At 31.8% G+C, this 19,802-nt stretch overlaps 2 protein-coding genes across 3 annotated transcripts; both read right to left on the bottom strand.

Moving 5' to 3' along the window:
• LOC105173386 (serine/threonine-protein phosphatase PP2A-2 catalytic subunit) lies at nucleotides 1,275–8,808 on the bottom strand. Its single transcript, XM_011095100.2, has 11 exons — nucleotides 8,425–8,808; nucleotides 6,665–6,721; nucleotides 5,676–5,759; nucleotides 4,635–4,706; nucleotides 4,313–4,384; nucleotides 3,861–3,901; nucleotides 2,813–2,879; nucleotides 2,286–2,477; nucleotides 2,109–2,198; nucleotides 1,913–2,020; nucleotides 1,275–1,758 (listed from the first exon to the last, which is right to left on the bottom strand). Exons 1-11 carry the CDS (start codon nucleotides 8,515–8,517, stop codon nucleotides 1,693–1,695), a joined length of 942 nt encoding a protein of 313 aa, XP_011093402.1. The 5' UTR covers nucleotides 8,518–8,808; the 3' UTR covers nucleotides 1,275–1,692.
• On the bottom strand, nucleotides 14,721–16,140 carry LOC105173385 (protein YLS3). Of its 2 annotated transcripts, none has more exons than XM_011095099.2 (3): nucleotides 15,691–16,125; nucleotides 15,263–15,376; nucleotides 14,721–15,044 (listed from the first exon to the last, which is right to left on the bottom strand). In XM_011095099.2, the coding sequence occupies exons 1-3, from the start codon at nucleotides 16,019–16,021 to the stop codon at nucleotides 14,896–14,898; spliced, it is 594 nt and encodes a 197-aa protein (XP_011093401.1). In that variant the 5' UTR covers nucleotides 16,022–16,125; the 3' UTR covers nucleotides 14,721–14,895. The 2 variants fall into 2 exon arrangements, with proteins under 2 accessions (XP_011093401.1, XP_020553276.1); XM_020697617.1 differs by having other exon boundaries at nucleotides 14,998–15,139; nucleotides 15,691–16,140.

Below are 19,802 nucleotides of genomic sequence, written 5' to 3'. Positions count from 1 at the left end.
GTTGGGATCTTTTTTGTATTTTGGAATGTGAACATGAGAGATTTTCTGTTTTTCTTGGGGGCATGCAATAATTTAGACAGTAGAAAAATTTAGTAAGAATTAAGATTAATGCATGTGATGATCCAAAGAGTAGGCATTGAAAATCTGAGAAATTTTGTGCATTATTATTTGATATGTGATGAATATTAATTAAGTTGCTCAATGATGGAGTTTTCATTTACAATTGTGCTTACCAGAGATTTTATGTAATAATAGGTCTTGTGATTCTAATATATTGATATTATTATTACACTTGCTCAATGATGTATATAGTTTTATTATTACACTTGCTCTGTGATATATATATAGTTCGATCGAATTTGATTTGAGTAAAGAATTTCCTAATTTTTTTGGCATTATCTGATTTAATTGAAATACCCTCACATATGCATATACATATACATATACATATACATATATAAAATAACCACGTTTAATTTTTTAGTCATTTGATTATTATATCAGTAATCCTATTTCCAATGTACATTTAAAGAACATATTGTAGTAGTTTTGATAAATTATTCATTTTTATTTCCTCTCATTGTTATTTAATTTAAATAAATAAAATAAAATTTCAAATTATACGTACATCGAGTGTGCTCCATCACTTGTATTTATCATGTTTGTCCCTCTTATGTAGGACACCTACATAAGTAAATTAAAAACTTATGAAGTAAAGAGATTAGTGTGTATGTTTCAAGAGATTTGATCAATTGAATTTGGCAGTTAATCCCATAGTTGAATTGTTTGTTAGTTGGTAGGAGAAATGGGAAGCAGCAGAAATTCAAAACATAACAAGACACCAACTAGCAGGTAGTATAGATTCCAACCTGAAAGATAAAATCCCCATCCAATCTTCTATTTCCTCAATTCATACAAACTCATTTAAAATCGACAGGAGATCTGAAAAATGATACAGTTCTACTTAGGTTCCATTACTTTGCAACTGCATTTAAAGTTCGTTCAAATTCGACTAATTTAATAATCAGACCAAAATTCGACCTCGATAAACCAATTTCAAATCATGCCCAGACAAACATGTCCACATTTATCAATCTTTTATTCACAGCTGGAAGATAACATGTCCTGAACATGAAACATGTCGATTTGTTCACATGTGAGCCGCTCTGCATGATTATGATCACCGGGACTAATTTCCGGCAGGGTCTAAGAATTTCTACCTCTGAAATTAACTGAAACACAAATAACCTCTGACAGGCCCCGAACAAGAAGAGTTAGCGGTGAAGAAGAAAGACATTAGGATATAATCACTAGAATAATAAGATCAAGCAACTGATAGAAGTTCCTCAATACTTCTAAAGAACGCTGTCCATTGAATGGCAGTGATTGAGAAAGAAAAACAAAGGAGAAAAATAATTATTAAAAGAAAGGTAGAAAACAGCACAAAATTAAAAGAATTATAGAACATGATACAGAAAGCATTGCTAACCCAACTTCCCATTTCCAGGGACCTATAGTAGGTTAGAGTATAGCATATAGGCAACGGGACCTTATCAATTCAACATGCCTTCTTCGCACTTGCACATATCTTCGAGGGACCCAGAAACTTGTAAAGCTTAAACCAGAAGAAAGAGCGTGCAAGCACTTCAAACTGACCATCATTCAGACAACCAGAGTCAACAACAGTCAGCTCTACAAGAAATAATCAGGTGTTCTACGGGTTACATCAGGTTCCCCTCTCCTTGGAGCTGGCTCAAACTGCAAAGAAGCAATCATAAGGTATATCATCAACCAGAGTCATGGAAACAGGAAATCAATTGATATTTTAGAAAATGAACAAAGAAAAGAATGGAAAATGGCAAGGAGCACTGTGAGGTCGGAATGAAGGTTAGGATGCAGGAAGAGGCAGAACCTGGATAAACGTATGCCCTCTGCAATCATCAACTTCCAAAATGGATGCCATATTTCCACAGCGATAACAATAATTTGGCGCACTAAATATAGTGACAACCTTTTGTTCCTGTGATAGAGGTCAAATCAGCTGACTATCAATTTCTAATACTAATAGTAAAAATATGTTGTCCATAATTGTAGGTCGTGGTAGTTACATGGGCCCAGTTATATCCCTCCATAACCAGCTGATGAGCTCTAGCAATTAACTTCAAATTGTTTGTGTGGTTGAATTGCTCCGATATGTCCTGTGACATAATTTGGCAAATTATTGCAGAACTAATCAGCTTAAAGCAGGGATGCTAAACAAGGACCTTCAATCAGCAGATGAGTACCTGGCCAAAAGTGTATCCAGCACCACGAGGTGATATACCCCAACCACAACGATCATCAGGATCAGACCACAACAGGTCACACATGGGTCCTTCATGCGGAACTTCTTGAACACGATCGAAGTTTCTTATGTTGTCAAGGGTTTCAACAGATGGGGACAATCCGCCATGCAGACAAAATATTTCTGATTCAACCTGCTCCAAGATCAACATATCAGAATTGATTTGCACATCAATGAACATAATATAGTTAAAAAGACGGGCTTCCAAAAAGCAGCATACAGCTGCACACAAGAATTCTAACTTCTTAAATCAGTACATGTATACTTCTTGAATATAAATGCAAACCAGTTAATGATAAAAATTGTTTTTGTTACTAGGGTCGTATGTGTCATAAGTAGGAAGGAGAAAATAATTGTGTTTTACCTCAACAAAGGTCCAACATTCTAGTAAAACAGAGGGGAAGGGCTTAAATAAATATCATTAAGAAACTACATGGGGACGATAATAAAGAAGAAAGTTTTACTAACCAGAGCAGTCAGGGGGAAATAGTCAAACAGATCAGTGAATATCTTCCAAACATTAGCATTTCCATACCTAAAATAAAATTGGGATTTCCAAGCATTAGAGCATTAATATGGGATGCAGATAGAGAAGACCCAAAAATATGCAAAACTGAAAGGTAATACAAAAGTTGCAGTTATAATAAAAGCAGATGATTAACCAAATTGGTTCTTCAACACTAACACTCTGAATTTATGTAATCCATGGATAAACATTCTAAATCTCACTTGGGAATTAAACAGAAAGGTTTATTAATAATACTTGGATTTTCAACAGTAACCAAAAGCACAACATTGCACTCCAAGTTATTCAAAGCCTCTTCATGTATATCTCACAATACGCTGTAGCATTGTCCCTTAGAAACTTCACTTGGCATAAAAGTATTCACAACAGATCTTCCATGAGATATAAGCAGTATTCCATAGTACCACAATTGTGATTTTATAATACATATAAACATACATTAACATACATGATGTAGTTTTGTAGAAAATTATCACATTTATACTCATGATTTACAAATAAAGTGAATACATATGATACTCAGAAAATGAAAGTATGAGAACCACTGTCCGAATACATCTTGCCAAAGTATTAAAAATGCATTTTTAGGAAAACTCATACTTTTAAAAATCTTTGAGAGCATACAGATGAAGGACAAATGATCAATAATCCCTAATAATTGTTTTCATATATAAATAAAACCAGATACCCTACAAACTACTTAATATTGCTTGCTCTTTGTCATGTAAAATCCCTGTTTAGCTGTGCGAAAAATATCAATGAACATTAACAAGATCATCCAACAATCTCAATTCATATTACACCTTTGCAAATATTAAATCTATAATCTGCATCCTTTGAACAGTTTAGGATTATGATGGTGCCTCATTTTAATCAGTGAAATTCTAAATATAAGATTCTTGTGTTGCATTTTTTTCACCAGCCAAACCTTTTGACAAGAGATTGCAAGCAACTGACAAAAATTCTTAAATGGGAGCATATAGAACTCACTTGCGCAGGCATTCATCATAAAACCCATAGACTTGTGTGATCTGCAAACAGAAAACACTACTATTCAGGACAAGAATTAGCAAATAATACTGTTCTAGCAAAGATAATAAACTGATTTAACAAGAACTAACAAAGAATGCACAGAGAAGAAAAATAATGCTTGTGGAGCAGAGTTCTGTTTTAGGTTTTTAAGGTATTTTTTCTTTTTTCATTCATTAGAGAATAAAAATGCCCCAGGATTTCTTTCCTACAATGAATTATATTTAAAGTTTGATTTATTTGCTGATGTATCCAAAACAATTGACAGCCCCATACAATCAGTTCTAGATTATCAGCCCAAGAGCAAAGTAAAGGAGTGAAACTTGTTGATGGTCTGAAAAAAGGCACTGGGTCTACGATCACCTCAGCCTTTAACAATTAAGTGGAGACAAATTAATGAAGTAAATTAGTACCTGTCTACTTTCATGATTTCCTCTAAGAATCGTAATACGTTGAGGATAACGCACTTTCAAAGCCACTAAAAGCTGCAGGAAACAAGTATATAAGCAACTCACAAACAGCTGTTCTCATTAAATAAAGCAATGCATGGTAGACAAGCACATATAATACTTGTAACAGATATCATGGTGCCAATCACCTTCCCCTTCCTCCTCCCCCTTCCCAGAAAGAAAGATTAAAGGCAAAAAAGGAGGAAAATATGAACAGAACATGAACAACCATTAACTAAAACACATAAGCATGACAGCAATGCCAAGCAAACTATCTTCAACTTACAGTAACAGTTTCAACCGAATAGTAACCTCGATCAACATAATCTCCCATAAATAGATAGTTTGTGTCTGGACACTGCAAAAAAGAAAACGTTACAATATTAGAAGCTAATAACGGTTCTGCCTGTGAACATCTTTAAAGAAAAAAATCAGCAATATAGAAGGTAAACTAAAGAAGATGAGAACAACAGATCTTGCAGTTCCAAATATCACGTAAATTAAGGCGTAGGCTTTACACGGACACCACTAGCGAGAATATATGTTATCTTTCACAGTAATATAGGTGAAGTTAACCCATCTGATGCAAAAATAATGACGAAAGGAACAGAGTCAATTTCAAGCAACATTGGTCCTAAAGAAGAATGACCAGTAGCACTGCAACAATTTGATCAAACCATCATAATTACAGGAGTCCTCGATATCAGTAGGAGCATATCAAAATAGTAATCCATCACGCGAGGATTTTCCAAGTATAAACTTTCTCTATTGAGGGAGAAAAGGAGACTAAATTGCTGAAATTATCCAGAAAAATAAGGAAGATAAAAGATAATAAGATAACAAGGAAAAGTATCATGAGAGCCAACTCAAAAATTAAATATAAACCCAGATAACAGATGAGGAAAGAAAAAGCTCAGGAAAAAACGCACAAGCTAATCAGAATTGCATATATGAAATAACAGACTGTGAGTAATAACAGTGCTCCAGTTACACTTTTCCACGAGTGTAATTATGGATGAAGTCCATCAAAAGAAAATCATGATCTGAATCTGAGGTGCCGCAAGAATCACCCTATTCAAATAAACCTCCTTTGCGAGTTGGTAAAAGATATCCAATAGTAAAACATCATGCAAGAGGAGACATGCAAATACAAGGAAGCCACTACATGTGTATTAATTTTTAAGAGCACATTATTGAAAAGAGAGTCAATACTCAAGTCAAATCTGCTCGACTGCTCCCAGAAATTCACTTAGTTAAAAACTGGGAAAGAGAAGAACAATAAGAAAAACGTTCATGCATGTTGTAGTTAATTAAAAATTTAAAATACCTTTCCCCCAATGCGGAAAAGCTCGGCAAGGTCATGAAATTGTCCATGAATATCACCACAGATAGTCACAGGGCTTTTCACAGGCTGCATTCAGTAACAACAAAATCAATCTAGCATCCTGGACTCAACAAATTATCATATATATTACCTAATACGGTTCTGAAAACAATTAAACCAATGTGATAGAACTCAAAATTAGGCTTACAGGCATGATAGACCCACCTTGCAGAATCATAAATAAAGGGTACTACTAGATTGTTGAAATTCAGAGTAATTATAGGTTATACAGAGCAAGGAAAAAGTTTTCCAACAGAACATTCTTGATAATGATGTGTAATATTTATATGATTAACTAAACAAATGATTTACTGGAGCCTAAGGCAAACTAAAATTTAATTAACTGGTAAAACTATCTCCAAAGAGAACTGTGAAGTCTGGATTTAAGAATGTAAACTCCCACATAGAAACAAAGACAGGAAAATTCTACACGATAGTCAGCTGTGCTTTTACATTTGTACTTACTCTTCGCTAATAGACTAGATTTAAAAGAATTAAATTAATATCTTTATCTCTAAGAAGCCACACCTCCACAAGCCCTTTTGACTTTTGATATTCTTCTCTATCAGTTACTTTCGAAATATTTGGCAATAGGACTCTTGAGAGTATTAAGCAAATAGAATCATAGGTAATATCACATTTCTACATGTACCTTCAATTCGATCTTCCTCCAGTTAATCCATAACCATATGGACATGAAGTAAAGGACAGAAACAACTCCTGAGCTTATTAATCATATCCAATTCCTACCAATCAGGTATCAAAATTTAGGAACAACTCAAATTGACATATCCCCAGCACAGAAATGTAGTTGCCATCTATTGAGTGGTTGACAATGTACAAATACACAGAGAATGCAACACTGTGCTTCAAGCTAGCTTGCATACAAGTACCAAAATACTACAACTAAAGGAAAGATAAAAGAATCATACCTGAACATTACTTTCATCCATTAGTATCTCCTTAGCCTTCTCACATAGGGCTCTAACCTATATTTTCAAAATAATGAACATTCTCAATCTAAAGTACACAGTTTATTCGCATAAAAGGTTGCTAATTGTAAATAAATAAGATGCTAGTATAGGTAAAACTCATCCGCTGCAGCTAGCATACCATGCTTCAGAGTTAAATGAAGCTACAATCGAGCACACATAGCTGCCAATATTATCCACTAGAGGTTCACCAATTTGAGCACATGTGGACTCTGACTAAGCAGCAAGAATTTTACACCAGAAAACCATTGACATCATGATTCATTCTTTCTTTCCAGGAAGATGAAAAATAAAACAGCAGTAGTTTTTCAAGGAAGCCAACATAACATAAATATCAAGGTAATTCATTCATAAATCCAGAAAGGGGACAGTAGTCCGAGTATCATGACTTATCAACTACCAAATAGCTTCATAGAGTCTAGTATCAGAGAGAAAGTAACACGAAGTTCGTAGAGTCTAGCTCCTATCTAACAAGACAAGACCAACATAAAGTACGGTTGAGAAGACATCCTGACTGGATTGTAGAGAACTTACTAGAATTAAACAACCGTGGTAATGGTAAATCACAAAAATGAATGAAAATAAATTTAAAAACAGTCTTTACCACCATCCATTTAAGATGATAAGATGCATGTATACTCCACCAAGGTGGATCAAGGATCCATTAGATGCCTCATTTTCATTTGACTTATTTAACACTTACTTTTTTTAACTCTGTTATAAGTAAGGCTAACAGATAAAAAGAAGTTCTTGTTTGGCCAGTATTTGCCACTAGTGCAATAGTAAATTCAAATATCTAGACTGAGATAAGTTAACTACTTATTTGAAATCGTCAAAATCAACATGTTTATTAGTAGGAGTGCGTGTCTTGATTCAACAAGGGTCAAACACATCATGATGGCTTGCATTGTTAAAATAACTCTCTTTCATGTCAAGAAAAAGACAGTATGATACGTTTCTTAAATATAGACAACTCCAGTTCCCATTAAAGAAATTATAATGATGCTGAGAACTCCTAAACTTTGATTATAATGAGAAACAAAGTAAGAAAATTAAGTGGCGTCCGTTTCACCTGCATTTAAGACAAGTGCCCAAAAGGTATAAGCATATAGATTCTCTCGAGTCTGAACTACAATTCCACTATATATGTATTAGTACTCGTGTAGCATAATTAGCGGAGAAATCACTCTAAAACCATATTTCAATTACATTGCTCAATTTGCTTCATTCCTCTTCCTGTCTCTCACTGGATTTTCCTGCTCATCAACCAACACGGACCTTTACCAGATACCCACAGTTTCCACATCTAACGTGCCAAATCTTACTCCTCTTCTGTGCTCGTAATTTTCCAAAATCTATTTCATAGGAAAACATTTTCCAATTCCCAACATCATTTATGAACAAAATCCATTAATGTTGTCTCTCGAGCGCCTAAGTTCCACCAAACTTTCAATTACCCCTTCAAGGAATGTACCTCGTAACAAAGTCCCAAATGCTTCCCAGAAAGATGAAAAAACACCCAATAAATAATCCAAGCAAACCTAGCCTTAACCCATCTCAAATTACAACAAAAACAACCGCAAAATTTATAGAATATCGAGAAAATACAACCCACCAAAACTATCAGATCTGCACAAGTATACACAGGAAAAAAAAAACATCACGACAAAAAAGTTAAAATAAAAGGAAACGATGAGAACCTCTGGCTCAGACAAGGGCTTGCACTGCATGAGCTGAGCAATCTGCTCGTCCAAATTCCCATGTGTGCGCGCAGCCACCAGATCCGTGCTCATCTTGCTTCAATTTCCGTTTCGTATCAGATCCGCGTCCTTCAACACAACCCCGCGTTCTTAGCTTCAAATAACGCCAACTCTGGAGGATATTCTTCCACCCCAGGCCCAGATTGGGGGCGATAATTGTACAGAATGGTATGTAGATGCAGAGAGAGAGAGAGGGAGAGAGCTCCCAAAGGCGATGGTGGAACCGAGGAAGAGAGGGAAGGGAAGAGAGACGATCGAAACTCGTCGATCTGCAACTTTTATTTTATTTTTGTTCAGAAGTTTGAAATGAGATTTTTACTTTTTTAATCAAAAAAGGAAATGTATGGAGTATAATAAGTAAACTTCGTTGTATCTTTCTTGTTTTATCCCTTCTTTTTTTTTGTTTTTAACTAGCTATCGTGACACGTCGTTTTTATTCATATAAAATAATATTATTTTTATAAATATTAATTAAATAATATTTATATTTTAAAATATATTATAAATAATAATAAAATATATTAATTTTGACAGTTAAATTAATATAAAGTTGAAAAAATTAAATAAATTAATTATTTTATCTGGTAAATGATATTTGTGGAATTAAAAATAAAAAATTCATGAGTAGTGTCAAAATCGTCATTCTATATCAATAACACGTCTTTATAATAGTATACATCCAACTGCTTTTTCTTTTTATAACTCATTGCAATACGTTGTTTCTGCGTATATACATATAATAAATAAATTTTTCACTTTCTAAAATATATTAGTTATCGTGGTACGGCATTTTTGCATGCATATAATAAATAATATTATATATTTTAGAGAATAAAATACATGCAATATATTAATTAGGCAATTAAGTTAATGTAAAATTTGAGAAAATTAAATAAGTTAATTATCTTATTAATTGAAAGGTATCTTTTGAATTAAAAAAAAAATGGTGCAGTAGTGTCAAAATCATCATTTTGTGCCTATAGCACCTCTTTTCTTTATAATAGTAGCCGTTATGGCATACCGTCCCTACGTGCATATAATAAATAATTATTTATACTTTGAAATATATTATAAATAAGAATAAAATATATAAACCAACACATCATAGTTAATATAAATAAATAAAAATAAACTAATTTAGCGGTATTATCGACCAAAAAAATTTGGTAACCAACTGCCATTTGTAAATGAAATTTCATATTAGTATAAATAGATAGTATAGATTAAAAGAAGAATTTGTGTAGGGGTGATTGAAAATACATAAGGATATTTTTGGTAATTTAAAAAATTGGTGTTATGGTGTAAGTAACTGCTATTTGTGAGTGAAAATGAGATTTTTTTATATATATATATAACAAGCCGTTATGACTCGATGTTCCTGCATGCATATAATAAAATAATTTCTTATACTTTAAAATATATTATATAAGAGTAAAAAATATATAAATCAATATATTATATTTAAAAAAAAGAAAGAAAATAAAAAATTAATTTATCAGTTAATATAAAATTTAAAAAATTAATTAAGTTAGCTATATTATTAGTTAAATGGCATTTTTTGTTTTACAAAAAATTGGTGCAATGCATCATTAACCGTTGTTTGTAAGTATAGAGGGCCTTTCTTTTTTATATAGTATTCATTAGCCGTTATAGCTCACCATCCCTATGTGCATATGATAAATAAAATATATAAACCAACATATCACATTTCAAAAAATAAATAAATAACTATAAATTAAAAAAAAATGGTGCAGTGGTGTCTAAAATTGCCGTTTGTGAGTGAAAAAAAATATTTTTTTAATATTTGTATAGATATATAGATGAGAAGAATAATTTGAGTAGGGATGGTTGAAATACATAAGGGATATTTTTTTTTTTATAATTTGCAAAACTGGTGTCATGGTGTGATTAACTATTTATGAGTAGAAATAGGATTTTTTTTTATTAGTATAGATAAACAATAATAATGGGAGAATTCATTACCAATATTTGAATTACTTAACAGCTCATTTACTTTGTTTATCTGAGACAAATATTTTCTCTATTAAATATAGCATGTAATTGTTGTATTGGATATTATATAAATATTTATATTATATTTTTCAAATAACCTCACATATAAAATATCAATAGATTATATTATCACAATATATAAAGTGATAAAATAAATTAAATAAAGCTTGAAATTAGAAAATTACATCGATGGAGAGTCATGGCATTTGTCACTGTCCTAAAGCTATGATTGTCATCCTTCATACAAGTTTTATCGGCAGATCATAACTCCAAGATAAAATCTCATTAGCTTTAAACAGTGTCTCTTCCCATATACACAACCACGAGGAGACTAGGAATCAATCCTTTATCACGTTCCAAATACTAAAATCGTAAAATACTTATGGGAGTATAAAAGTGTTTGTCAAACTCGTAAGCTTTATAAAAGTTATCTCTCTCAATGTGCCAAATAGAAAAGCTAATGATCCTTTAAAAAAGTTGTAAGAATTTGGTTGTTATAAAATATTAAGTGGCCTAACTAAAACGCATAATAAATCCAATTATATATAAGCCACATAAATATATAAAAAGTAACGACCAAATATTTATTAAATTTTATATAATTATAATTAAATTATTATAATAATGGGATCATAATCTTAAATAAATATCAAATTGAACTGGCACATAAAGTTCAAATAAAGTCTTGAAAATAATTTGATAATTTAGAAAAATTTAAAGCTTATTTCCAACGATCTCCACAAGATTTGTAATTTTCGAAATTAAAATATGAAATGAAATAGATAGCAACTTATACTGTGCAATCAATGCATGTGTTTTTTGGGCTTGAACATACATTTAGTGTTTGCAATATTCATTTGAAGGAGTAATAATGGACTTGACTTTGAATCAACTTTCAATTACAAGACACACGATATTGACTTCAGGACATGGTTATAGCTATGAGCGTATTAATGACCCTACGCCTTAATCCTGATTCTCATGCAGTCTATAGGGTTAGCCCAAATCCATAACCATGACCCATGGCAACTCTCACTTAGGTGAGCCCTCCAAAAATATATGTGATCCATACCTCACGAAAATCTCGCATTTGGTTTCATTGAGGGCCACAAACAAACCTAACACCACATTTTTATGGCATTGTACCTTAGGGATAGAAAGAAGATCATTGCATACTCTCTTTAAAATAATATGTTATAAATAAGTCACACAGTGCGGGTTGTTTCTACACATTCAACCTTCTTCATGGGGTCTTCAATCACAAAGGTTGGATTACTCTGAGAAGTGACTTTCTTATGGGCTTAGCCCATCCCCCTTGATGATAAAGGATTTAGCTTCTATGCTAGTCTCCTGAGGCAATTTTTCATATCATAAAATAAATATCACGTATCTCTTATTTTTTATTTTTTTCATCATTTTTCATCTCTTTTTTTTTCTTCATGTTATGCACATGACCTGCATTTTAAAATAAACTCCACACTGGATGATTATTTTAATTTATTTAGATTCTAATATCATTTAGAAATATCAAATAATATCCTCAACCATCATAATAGTTAGTAGGCTTCTTTTTGTTTTTTTTTTTTTTTTGCCATCTTTATTGTACACTCTCTCCACATTTATAACTCAATGGAATAATAATTTACCAATTCAAATCTTCGAGTTATAAAAGCAACTTCTCTAATCTCATAACTCTAGACCTTAAAAATTGAAGAGATCAATTATATAAATTATTTTCAGGGTTCATGACTCTATTTCAAGCCCCATATTTTCTTTTAAGAGTTAAATGCAATTTGCCCCCTTTTGATGATATGTGAAATCAGTAAAAAATCCTATGTAAAAAAAAAATTAGCAAATTATATCTATCAATGGTCTATATAGGAGGTAATTCACTTCTTTTTTTTAAAATACGGGGAGTAATTTGCTATTTTTTTCACAGAAATTTTTTTGTACATTTTTCATATCACAGAGGGGTAAATTGCATTTAACTGCATTTTCTGGATCTATGCCCTTTCCTTTTCTTAATTACATAAAAGGGTAATATTGTCGTTTATATTCCAAAATTATGTAATTTTCTTTTGACAAGAAAATAAAGGACTTCTATAACCATCAAAACACCAAAACAATAGTTTCGCATGTGATTAACTAATAATAGAAACAACAAAAATCAAGAAGAAAAGAGATATACTGTTGTTACATAGACACTCTATGTTTGTTTTTGTGTTTTGCACACCTCCACTAGGTGTGCAATTATAATTTATTTTTTTATTCCTTTTTTTATTATTTTTTATTCTTTTCTTAACATAAATATACATATTATATTTCACTAACAAACAAAATACTATATACATACACATATATATTACTAAATATATATATATATTTAAAGACATGATTTGACAATGAACAGTAACTCATGTCTCCCAAATCCCAACATCAAACCTACACCACTTATTTTACACTATTTTATATTATATCAAAACACAAATCCAAACATACCATCTATCTCAAAACACATATTTACTTATTTCTATGTCCCCAGATGGCCCAAGTAAGTGGCATTGCCAAGAATAATTGATCATTAGTACATTCACTTGCAAGATATCACAACCATTCTTTAGGAAACCCCTCCCTATTACATGTTATCACCCATGGTGTTTCACTCAAAGTGCAACATTGTCGAGCAAAATCACATTGTAAAACAATATGCTCCTCGTTCTCTCCTTCACATCCACAAACTGGGCAGTCACCCTGTAGTAATTTCTCCACATCCCAGCCCATTCGAGTTGGGAGTAAGAGATCAACAACTGCAACATCCTCAGAAGCAGGGGGTTGAGAAGAAAATAGTTGAAACAGAAACAACCTGGTCAACTACCAGCCTTGCCAAACTCGAATTCTGCTCCCATCGCCAGCCTGCCAATGACATTTGCCTTGATCATACCTCACCATGTCGCTCAAGGATTATATCCCAATGAAGCATTAGTAAAGGATATCCTTGGGAAGTCACGAGCTTTAAGAACTCGTGCAAGAAGACTCTCTGGGTTGGAAAGTAATCTCCAAGCTTGCTTCGCTAATAGAGCCAAATTAAACAGCTGTAAATCATGAAATCCAAGTCCTCCAGGATGTTTATTCCGACAGAGATGGGCCAAGACACCTAATGAATCAGCCTTCGTTCTGGTGAACTCCACCAAAAGTCGGCCAAGATCGCTTGAATTTCTCGAATCAAAAAATCAGGTAGAAGAAAGCAACAGTCTTGAGAAGTACCTCTTTTAGTAGTAGTATGATCGATGTTTCTTTGTTTAATTTGAATTTGTTGGTTGATTTAGATAATATTGATGTATTGTATAAAACGTTCCGTTTGGCTCGTATAATTAGGCATGATAAGACTATCTGTCATACGTCATCACATGTTTGGTTCACCGTATTAGAGACAGATATTAATCTCGGGCCCAATCTTAACTATCTTAATTTATAGGATAATGTATCCCAATAGGATGTATTACTCCATCGTTACGTCTATAATAGAATTATTTTTTATATGCCCTTCCACTTTTCACCGTGGCCTTTTCCTTACTTATGAAAATACATTCATGCTTACAATATTATATTCAAATTATAATAATTTAATACTAAAATATAATAATAAATTTTACGTCATTGATTTTGAAACTTTTAAAAAACACTATAGTTTTTATTAGTTATGAAGTTTCAAAAAGTAGATTTTTTCTCATACTGTTATGACTTTTTTAGAGAAAAATTAAACTTTTATTCTCTTTTTTTATTGAATATTTATTTTAAACTTCTACTTTGTATGAATGGAAAAAAAATATATATATTTCACAAGAATTATTATCTTAAAAACTATGTTTCAATAAATATTATTCAGACTTTTTTTTTCTTAAATCTTTTGTAATTATTCAAAAGCTACAATGTAAAATTAAAAGAACTTAAAAAATAATACATTTAATGGACTTTTTACATTTAATAATACTTTGTAATACAAAAGAAAATACAAAAGAATTTTTTTCATTGATTTTACTTTTCATTTATTAGAATTGATCAAATTGAAAATTGTACGCAATTTTCTAAGGGAATATATGGAGGGAATAATGCAATATAGTTCACTATAATCGTGTCGATAGGAATGTTCATTCACTGAAATTGGACCCAAACAAAAACCATAAATTGGTACATTAAAATGCCATACCAAATAAAAAATGAAATTAACAATTCAGAACATATATAAGAAAAACAATACTTAATTATTGCACAATACTGATTATTTCTTGTAATATCTAATTCCATAAATAAAGCAGTGCAAACACATGGTTGCTGTCAGTGTCCAAAAACAGAAATAATACTTCCGTCCGAATTTCGGACAACATACTCCAGACGCTATTACATGATCACAACCGATAACAGAACCAGCCCGCCTAGGACTTCCAATCCAACCCATCTCTTCGGTCTGCCAAAGCCGCTAGTTTTCCGCTGAGAGCTGCTTCCAGCGGTACTTGCTCCGGCAGGGGCACTCGTCGAATTTGGCCCCACTGTCAATAAAAAACCATTAGCAATCATTCTTGGTGACTTTCGAGACTCAGAGTTCCTCAAGATTATCGCATCCCTCCATTTTGAACACGTGAACCTAAGAAATTGCGATCGTCCGAGAGCTCAGAATCTCGAGATTCACCAAGAATTTTCAAAATGTACGTGTGTCTGTGATCAATCCAACAAAAGGGATAGTCTCCCCGGGGAAGTGTTAACATACCATTAGCAGTCGGGCCTCCCGCAACAGGGCTAGCGGCAGTAGTACCGGTTGAGTTTTTGCCGAGTTGATAGAAAATCTGGGCTTCTGGTGAATTGGGAGGCAAGTTGAGCAGAGCTGCAGCATTAGATTTACCATGTTAGTCAATTCACGTTGCCAAAACTTGCTCAAATGTTCCATAACTTCAGGCATCGACCCAATATGGTTAGGACAGAAAAATTCTTGTCTAAACCAAATTTAACAGAATTGGACTAATCACTGGCAAGCATAACTACATGTAATTGATCGTTTTTCTTAGATTATGCCGAGCTACATAACAACTGTATCAGTAATTCAGCTCTAATTAGACAGGTTTGAATTAGAATTTCTTAAAACAAATCATAGTAGTTGAATAGTAAAACTCACACGACTCGACTCATTTACACCCTTACCAGGACACTGAGAAATATTAGCCGGGGCATTACAAACGGCGGGCAGACCCAAAGCAAGAGTGACATTAATGTTGAGGCCCAAATCCGGGTCATTTCTATCCTTAATCACTATACAAAGACACTTCTTGTTGGTCTTGAGAACCTGTTTGAGGCCGCTGCAGCAGTCGGGTGTGGGGGTTTTTGCAGTGCCTCCAACGTAAGGCAGACAGGTGGCTAAGCCCACCAGTGAGTCCGCACATTCCTGTCTGTCTTTGGAGTTGTCGGAGGTTGTAAGGGCGAGTAGGATTAGAGTTGAGGTGAGAAAGAGTGAGGTTCTTGCGCAAGAATCCATTGCTTAATTGGTGGGATGTGTGGGGTGGAGATGAAGAGGGGTTTTAGCCAGATGGGATTTGTGGGTTTTGCAAGAAAGAGTGGATTTTATTGTCAACTAGGTTCTATTCGTCGTATTCAATCATTAGTTAGTGTGGGACTTATGTTAGTGCTATGTCCACTATGGGTGGTATGTTCAAGATGTCTCATTTCTAGGTTTTGTGGAAGAAAAGGTGTGAAACCTCAATTCCTACCACCAGGGCTTATTCTTTTATTAGCTTATGCTAATGGTTGATCTTGTGTGTACATATATATAGGTTTAATTATATTTAAAATTTCTCTAAAAATATAAAATTATATTTTTTTTAATTTCTTTTTAAAATTAAACCCTCCTTAAAAAAATTTGTTTATACTTAATTCCCTTTCGTTAGAATTGGACGAAATAGCAAAAAAATTATCTGAATTTTTTGTTTGCCCTTTATTTGACATTCTCATATACATATTTGCACTTATAAAGGAATTAATATAATATATATGAATATGTAGACTGAAGTTAACATCATTATATTTTCCTTTATACGTACGGAATTATTATATGAGAATGTTAAATGAGGGGTAAAACTAAAAATTATGTAATTGTTTTGTTAACATCAACATTTTATGTCAAACTCTAACGAAAGGGTCGGGTGTAAATAAGGAAATTTTCGAAGGGTGTAAGTGTAATTTTAAAACTTTTTTGAGGAAAAATGGAATTTCACATCCTCAAAAGGGGTCTAAGTATAATTAATCACATATATATAGCTAATGCTATATCTTCTATTTAAACAGTGTTTGAAATAATTTTTATTTTTGTGGTGGAAATAAATTGTAGAGAAAATTATAAATTAAACCACACTAAGTTCGAAATGTTTGTAAAAACAAGTCATGAAAAAAGGTTGAAATTTGAGTGTTAGGAAAAAACAACTTAATATTTATAATTTTATCAATGAACTGTAGAAGTTGGTAGACAATTTATCATAATTTTTTTTAAATCAACTTAATTTAAATAATATAAAATCATAAGCTGTAAAATAAAAACACCCTTTTAAGCTTATTTTCAATAATAAACTAACAGACACTTATTTTAAGTCCAATAACTACTATTTTATAGTGGAAATAAATTATAAAAAAAATTATAAATTACGCAATAGCAAAATTGGGGGCATTTGAAGATAAAAATTAAAATTGACAAAAACTTGAAATTTGAGTATTTTTATTACTTAAAAACAAATTAACATTAACTCGTGGGATGTAAAATACAATTTTCTCCTTAATCACATTTTTCATATAATCAACAAATATAATAAAAAAAAGTATGATCATACAAAGATATGTAAAAAAAAATTAAATTTTATATAAAATAAATTTACGTACATACATACATTGCATGCCACTATTGCTAATATCTTAAACGAGTTTTCCTCAAATGACTATTCAATGACAATTTTTTTAATTACCATAATTGTAATAAATTTAATCTAATTCGGGTTTTATTTAAATTTAACAAAAAAAATAAAATAAAATCTTACGCCACTCACTTAAATAATATTTAAAATTTAGGCTTTGTCGGAACGAAACTTATAATAGAAGCAAATATGTATTGGGTAGGTAGAGATACATTTTTCTTTAATATGTTGATGATTTTCCTTTTCACTATCTATAAGTGGAAAGTCTTCTAAACTAAAAATCTTTATATGCATAAAATCATGTAATTATAATAATATGAGATAATCAAGTATTTGGGCACTGGAAAAAATAAGGTTAAATGCAATTTATTCTTGTGATATGTGAAATGAGTAAAATTTTATTTATTTTTTTTTAGCAATTTACCCTCTGTGTTTTAATTTGCTATTTTTTTTACATAGAATTTTTCGCTCATTTCACATATCACATAGGAGTAATTTGCGTTTTCCCGAAAAGAAATATAATTACTTTTTTGCTATGATTGATTGCTGTGGTTAAAAGTAAAAAATTATGGCGAATAGTAATTAATAATGGCTACGCAACAACTATTAGTCGTTTGTGCGGACAATGTGAAGCATAAGCTACAGTTCAATTTATGGCGAATATTTTAGTCGGTAGATAAAATTATAGTGAATGTTGATTAACCGAGGTTAAAAATTAAGTTTTTGTTTCGATTTTATTTGATCATTATGAATAATATTGATATATTATGATTTTTAAATCGTAATAATTAATAATATAGGGAATAATCAACTTTTTTATAACGAGACGAAATAGCATTCCACCGTGACGAACGGTTTTCTTAGAAGAAAAGTGTGCCCACATATTTCCTCATTTTCCGTTCGTTGTTTCTCCGAAATAGAATTGATAGGAGTACGTCATATTAATTGATAAAAGGACAAAAATACCCCTTATAAAGGCAAAACGTCACTTGAAGGCAAAGATCCGCGTCATCCATCTTGGCTTTGGGTCGGGATATTCAAGTCGACCTGATCTGGTGACCTAATTTGGTGACTCAATATTTGAATTGTTGATTATCTAATATCTCCAAACTTATGATCATGCCACGTGTTTTAAACAAATGGGAACATTTGGCCTTATAAACATACAGTCATTTCATTTATTGGGTACGTTATTTATTACTTTTGTATCAGCAGCAAATACTTTGATCCAATTTAAAATTGATTTAAGTATCGAAAATTTTTAATTAAAGACCATTTAACAAACCTATCAATATTCTGATAAAAAAACATAGCATCTAAACTATACTAGGAAGGACCTGGATGTTCTATCGAGATCAAGAATGATGTAAGAATCTTGAATTATTGACATATACGACATATGTGTCAAGAGCTAAAAGTGTCGTGTATGCCTATGATTCAAGATTTTTTCAGATTAGAGTATGAAAGTGGAGCAATGTATAGTTTCACCAACCCACTATCTTCTTTAATTCCACACACACTTTATCTTCAACGTTACGACGCCGTTTGTGCAATTCTGAGTGAGTTCACACTCCTTGCATAGTAATATACACACACATATATATATATATCTAAATATATCATAATGGGGTGGTTGAGATTTTTATTTAAGTGTTTGGAGTTATGTTTGGTTGATTTTTAAATTATTTGAAAAAAAGAGTTTATATATTAGGTTTAAAAAATGTATTAAACAATACGAGCAATGTTTTGTAATTTTCAAATAAAATAAAATAAATTGAGTTTAAAAGTATTAAAAATGAATAAAAATATATCTTTGAGCGTCGCAAGAACTATATATATGTCATAAATTAATTATTATCCCTTCTAAAACTCTACCGTTTTACGAATTAAATATCGAAGATAAAATAGATAAATTTACGATTACGCAGAAAAATACAAAAATTATTGAAATTATTTATATGCATCAAAATAATAATGAAATTCCCAAAGTAAAAAAAAAAAAGAAAAAGAAGTTGGTGTATGAAATTCTTGAAAATAGAAAATGAAAATATTTGAAGGACATTTGAAACTTTTTCGCTGCATTTTCTTTTAATTTCTTTTTTTTGGAAACTTTATTCCATAATTGTTTAACACACTTTGGAAGTAAACGTGAGCATGATGCATAAGCGTGCTAGACAGAGTTGCACTTTCGGCTTTCTGATATCATATTCATAGTTTGAAATGCACTTTTTAAATTATTATTAGGTCGCTCAACGCTGCGTTTAGCTCGAGGTGTTAGCCAATGCTACGTAGTGCTCTCGCTCTCCAAGACATGTTTTCAATCACAAACGGTGATTTTTTTATTTCTTTATTTTTTAA

The sequence above is a fragment of the Sesamum indicum genome, linkage group LG11, assembly GCF_000512975.1.
Source record: "Sesamum indicum cultivar Zhongzhi No. 13 linkage group LG11, S_indicum_v1.0, whole genome shotgun sequence".
In the NCBI taxonomy this organism is placed as follows: Eukaryota; Viridiplantae; Streptophyta; class Magnoliopsida; order Lamiales; family Pedaliaceae; genus Sesamum; species Sesamum indicum.
This window is presented reverse-complemented; position numbering and strand designations above follow the sequence as displayed.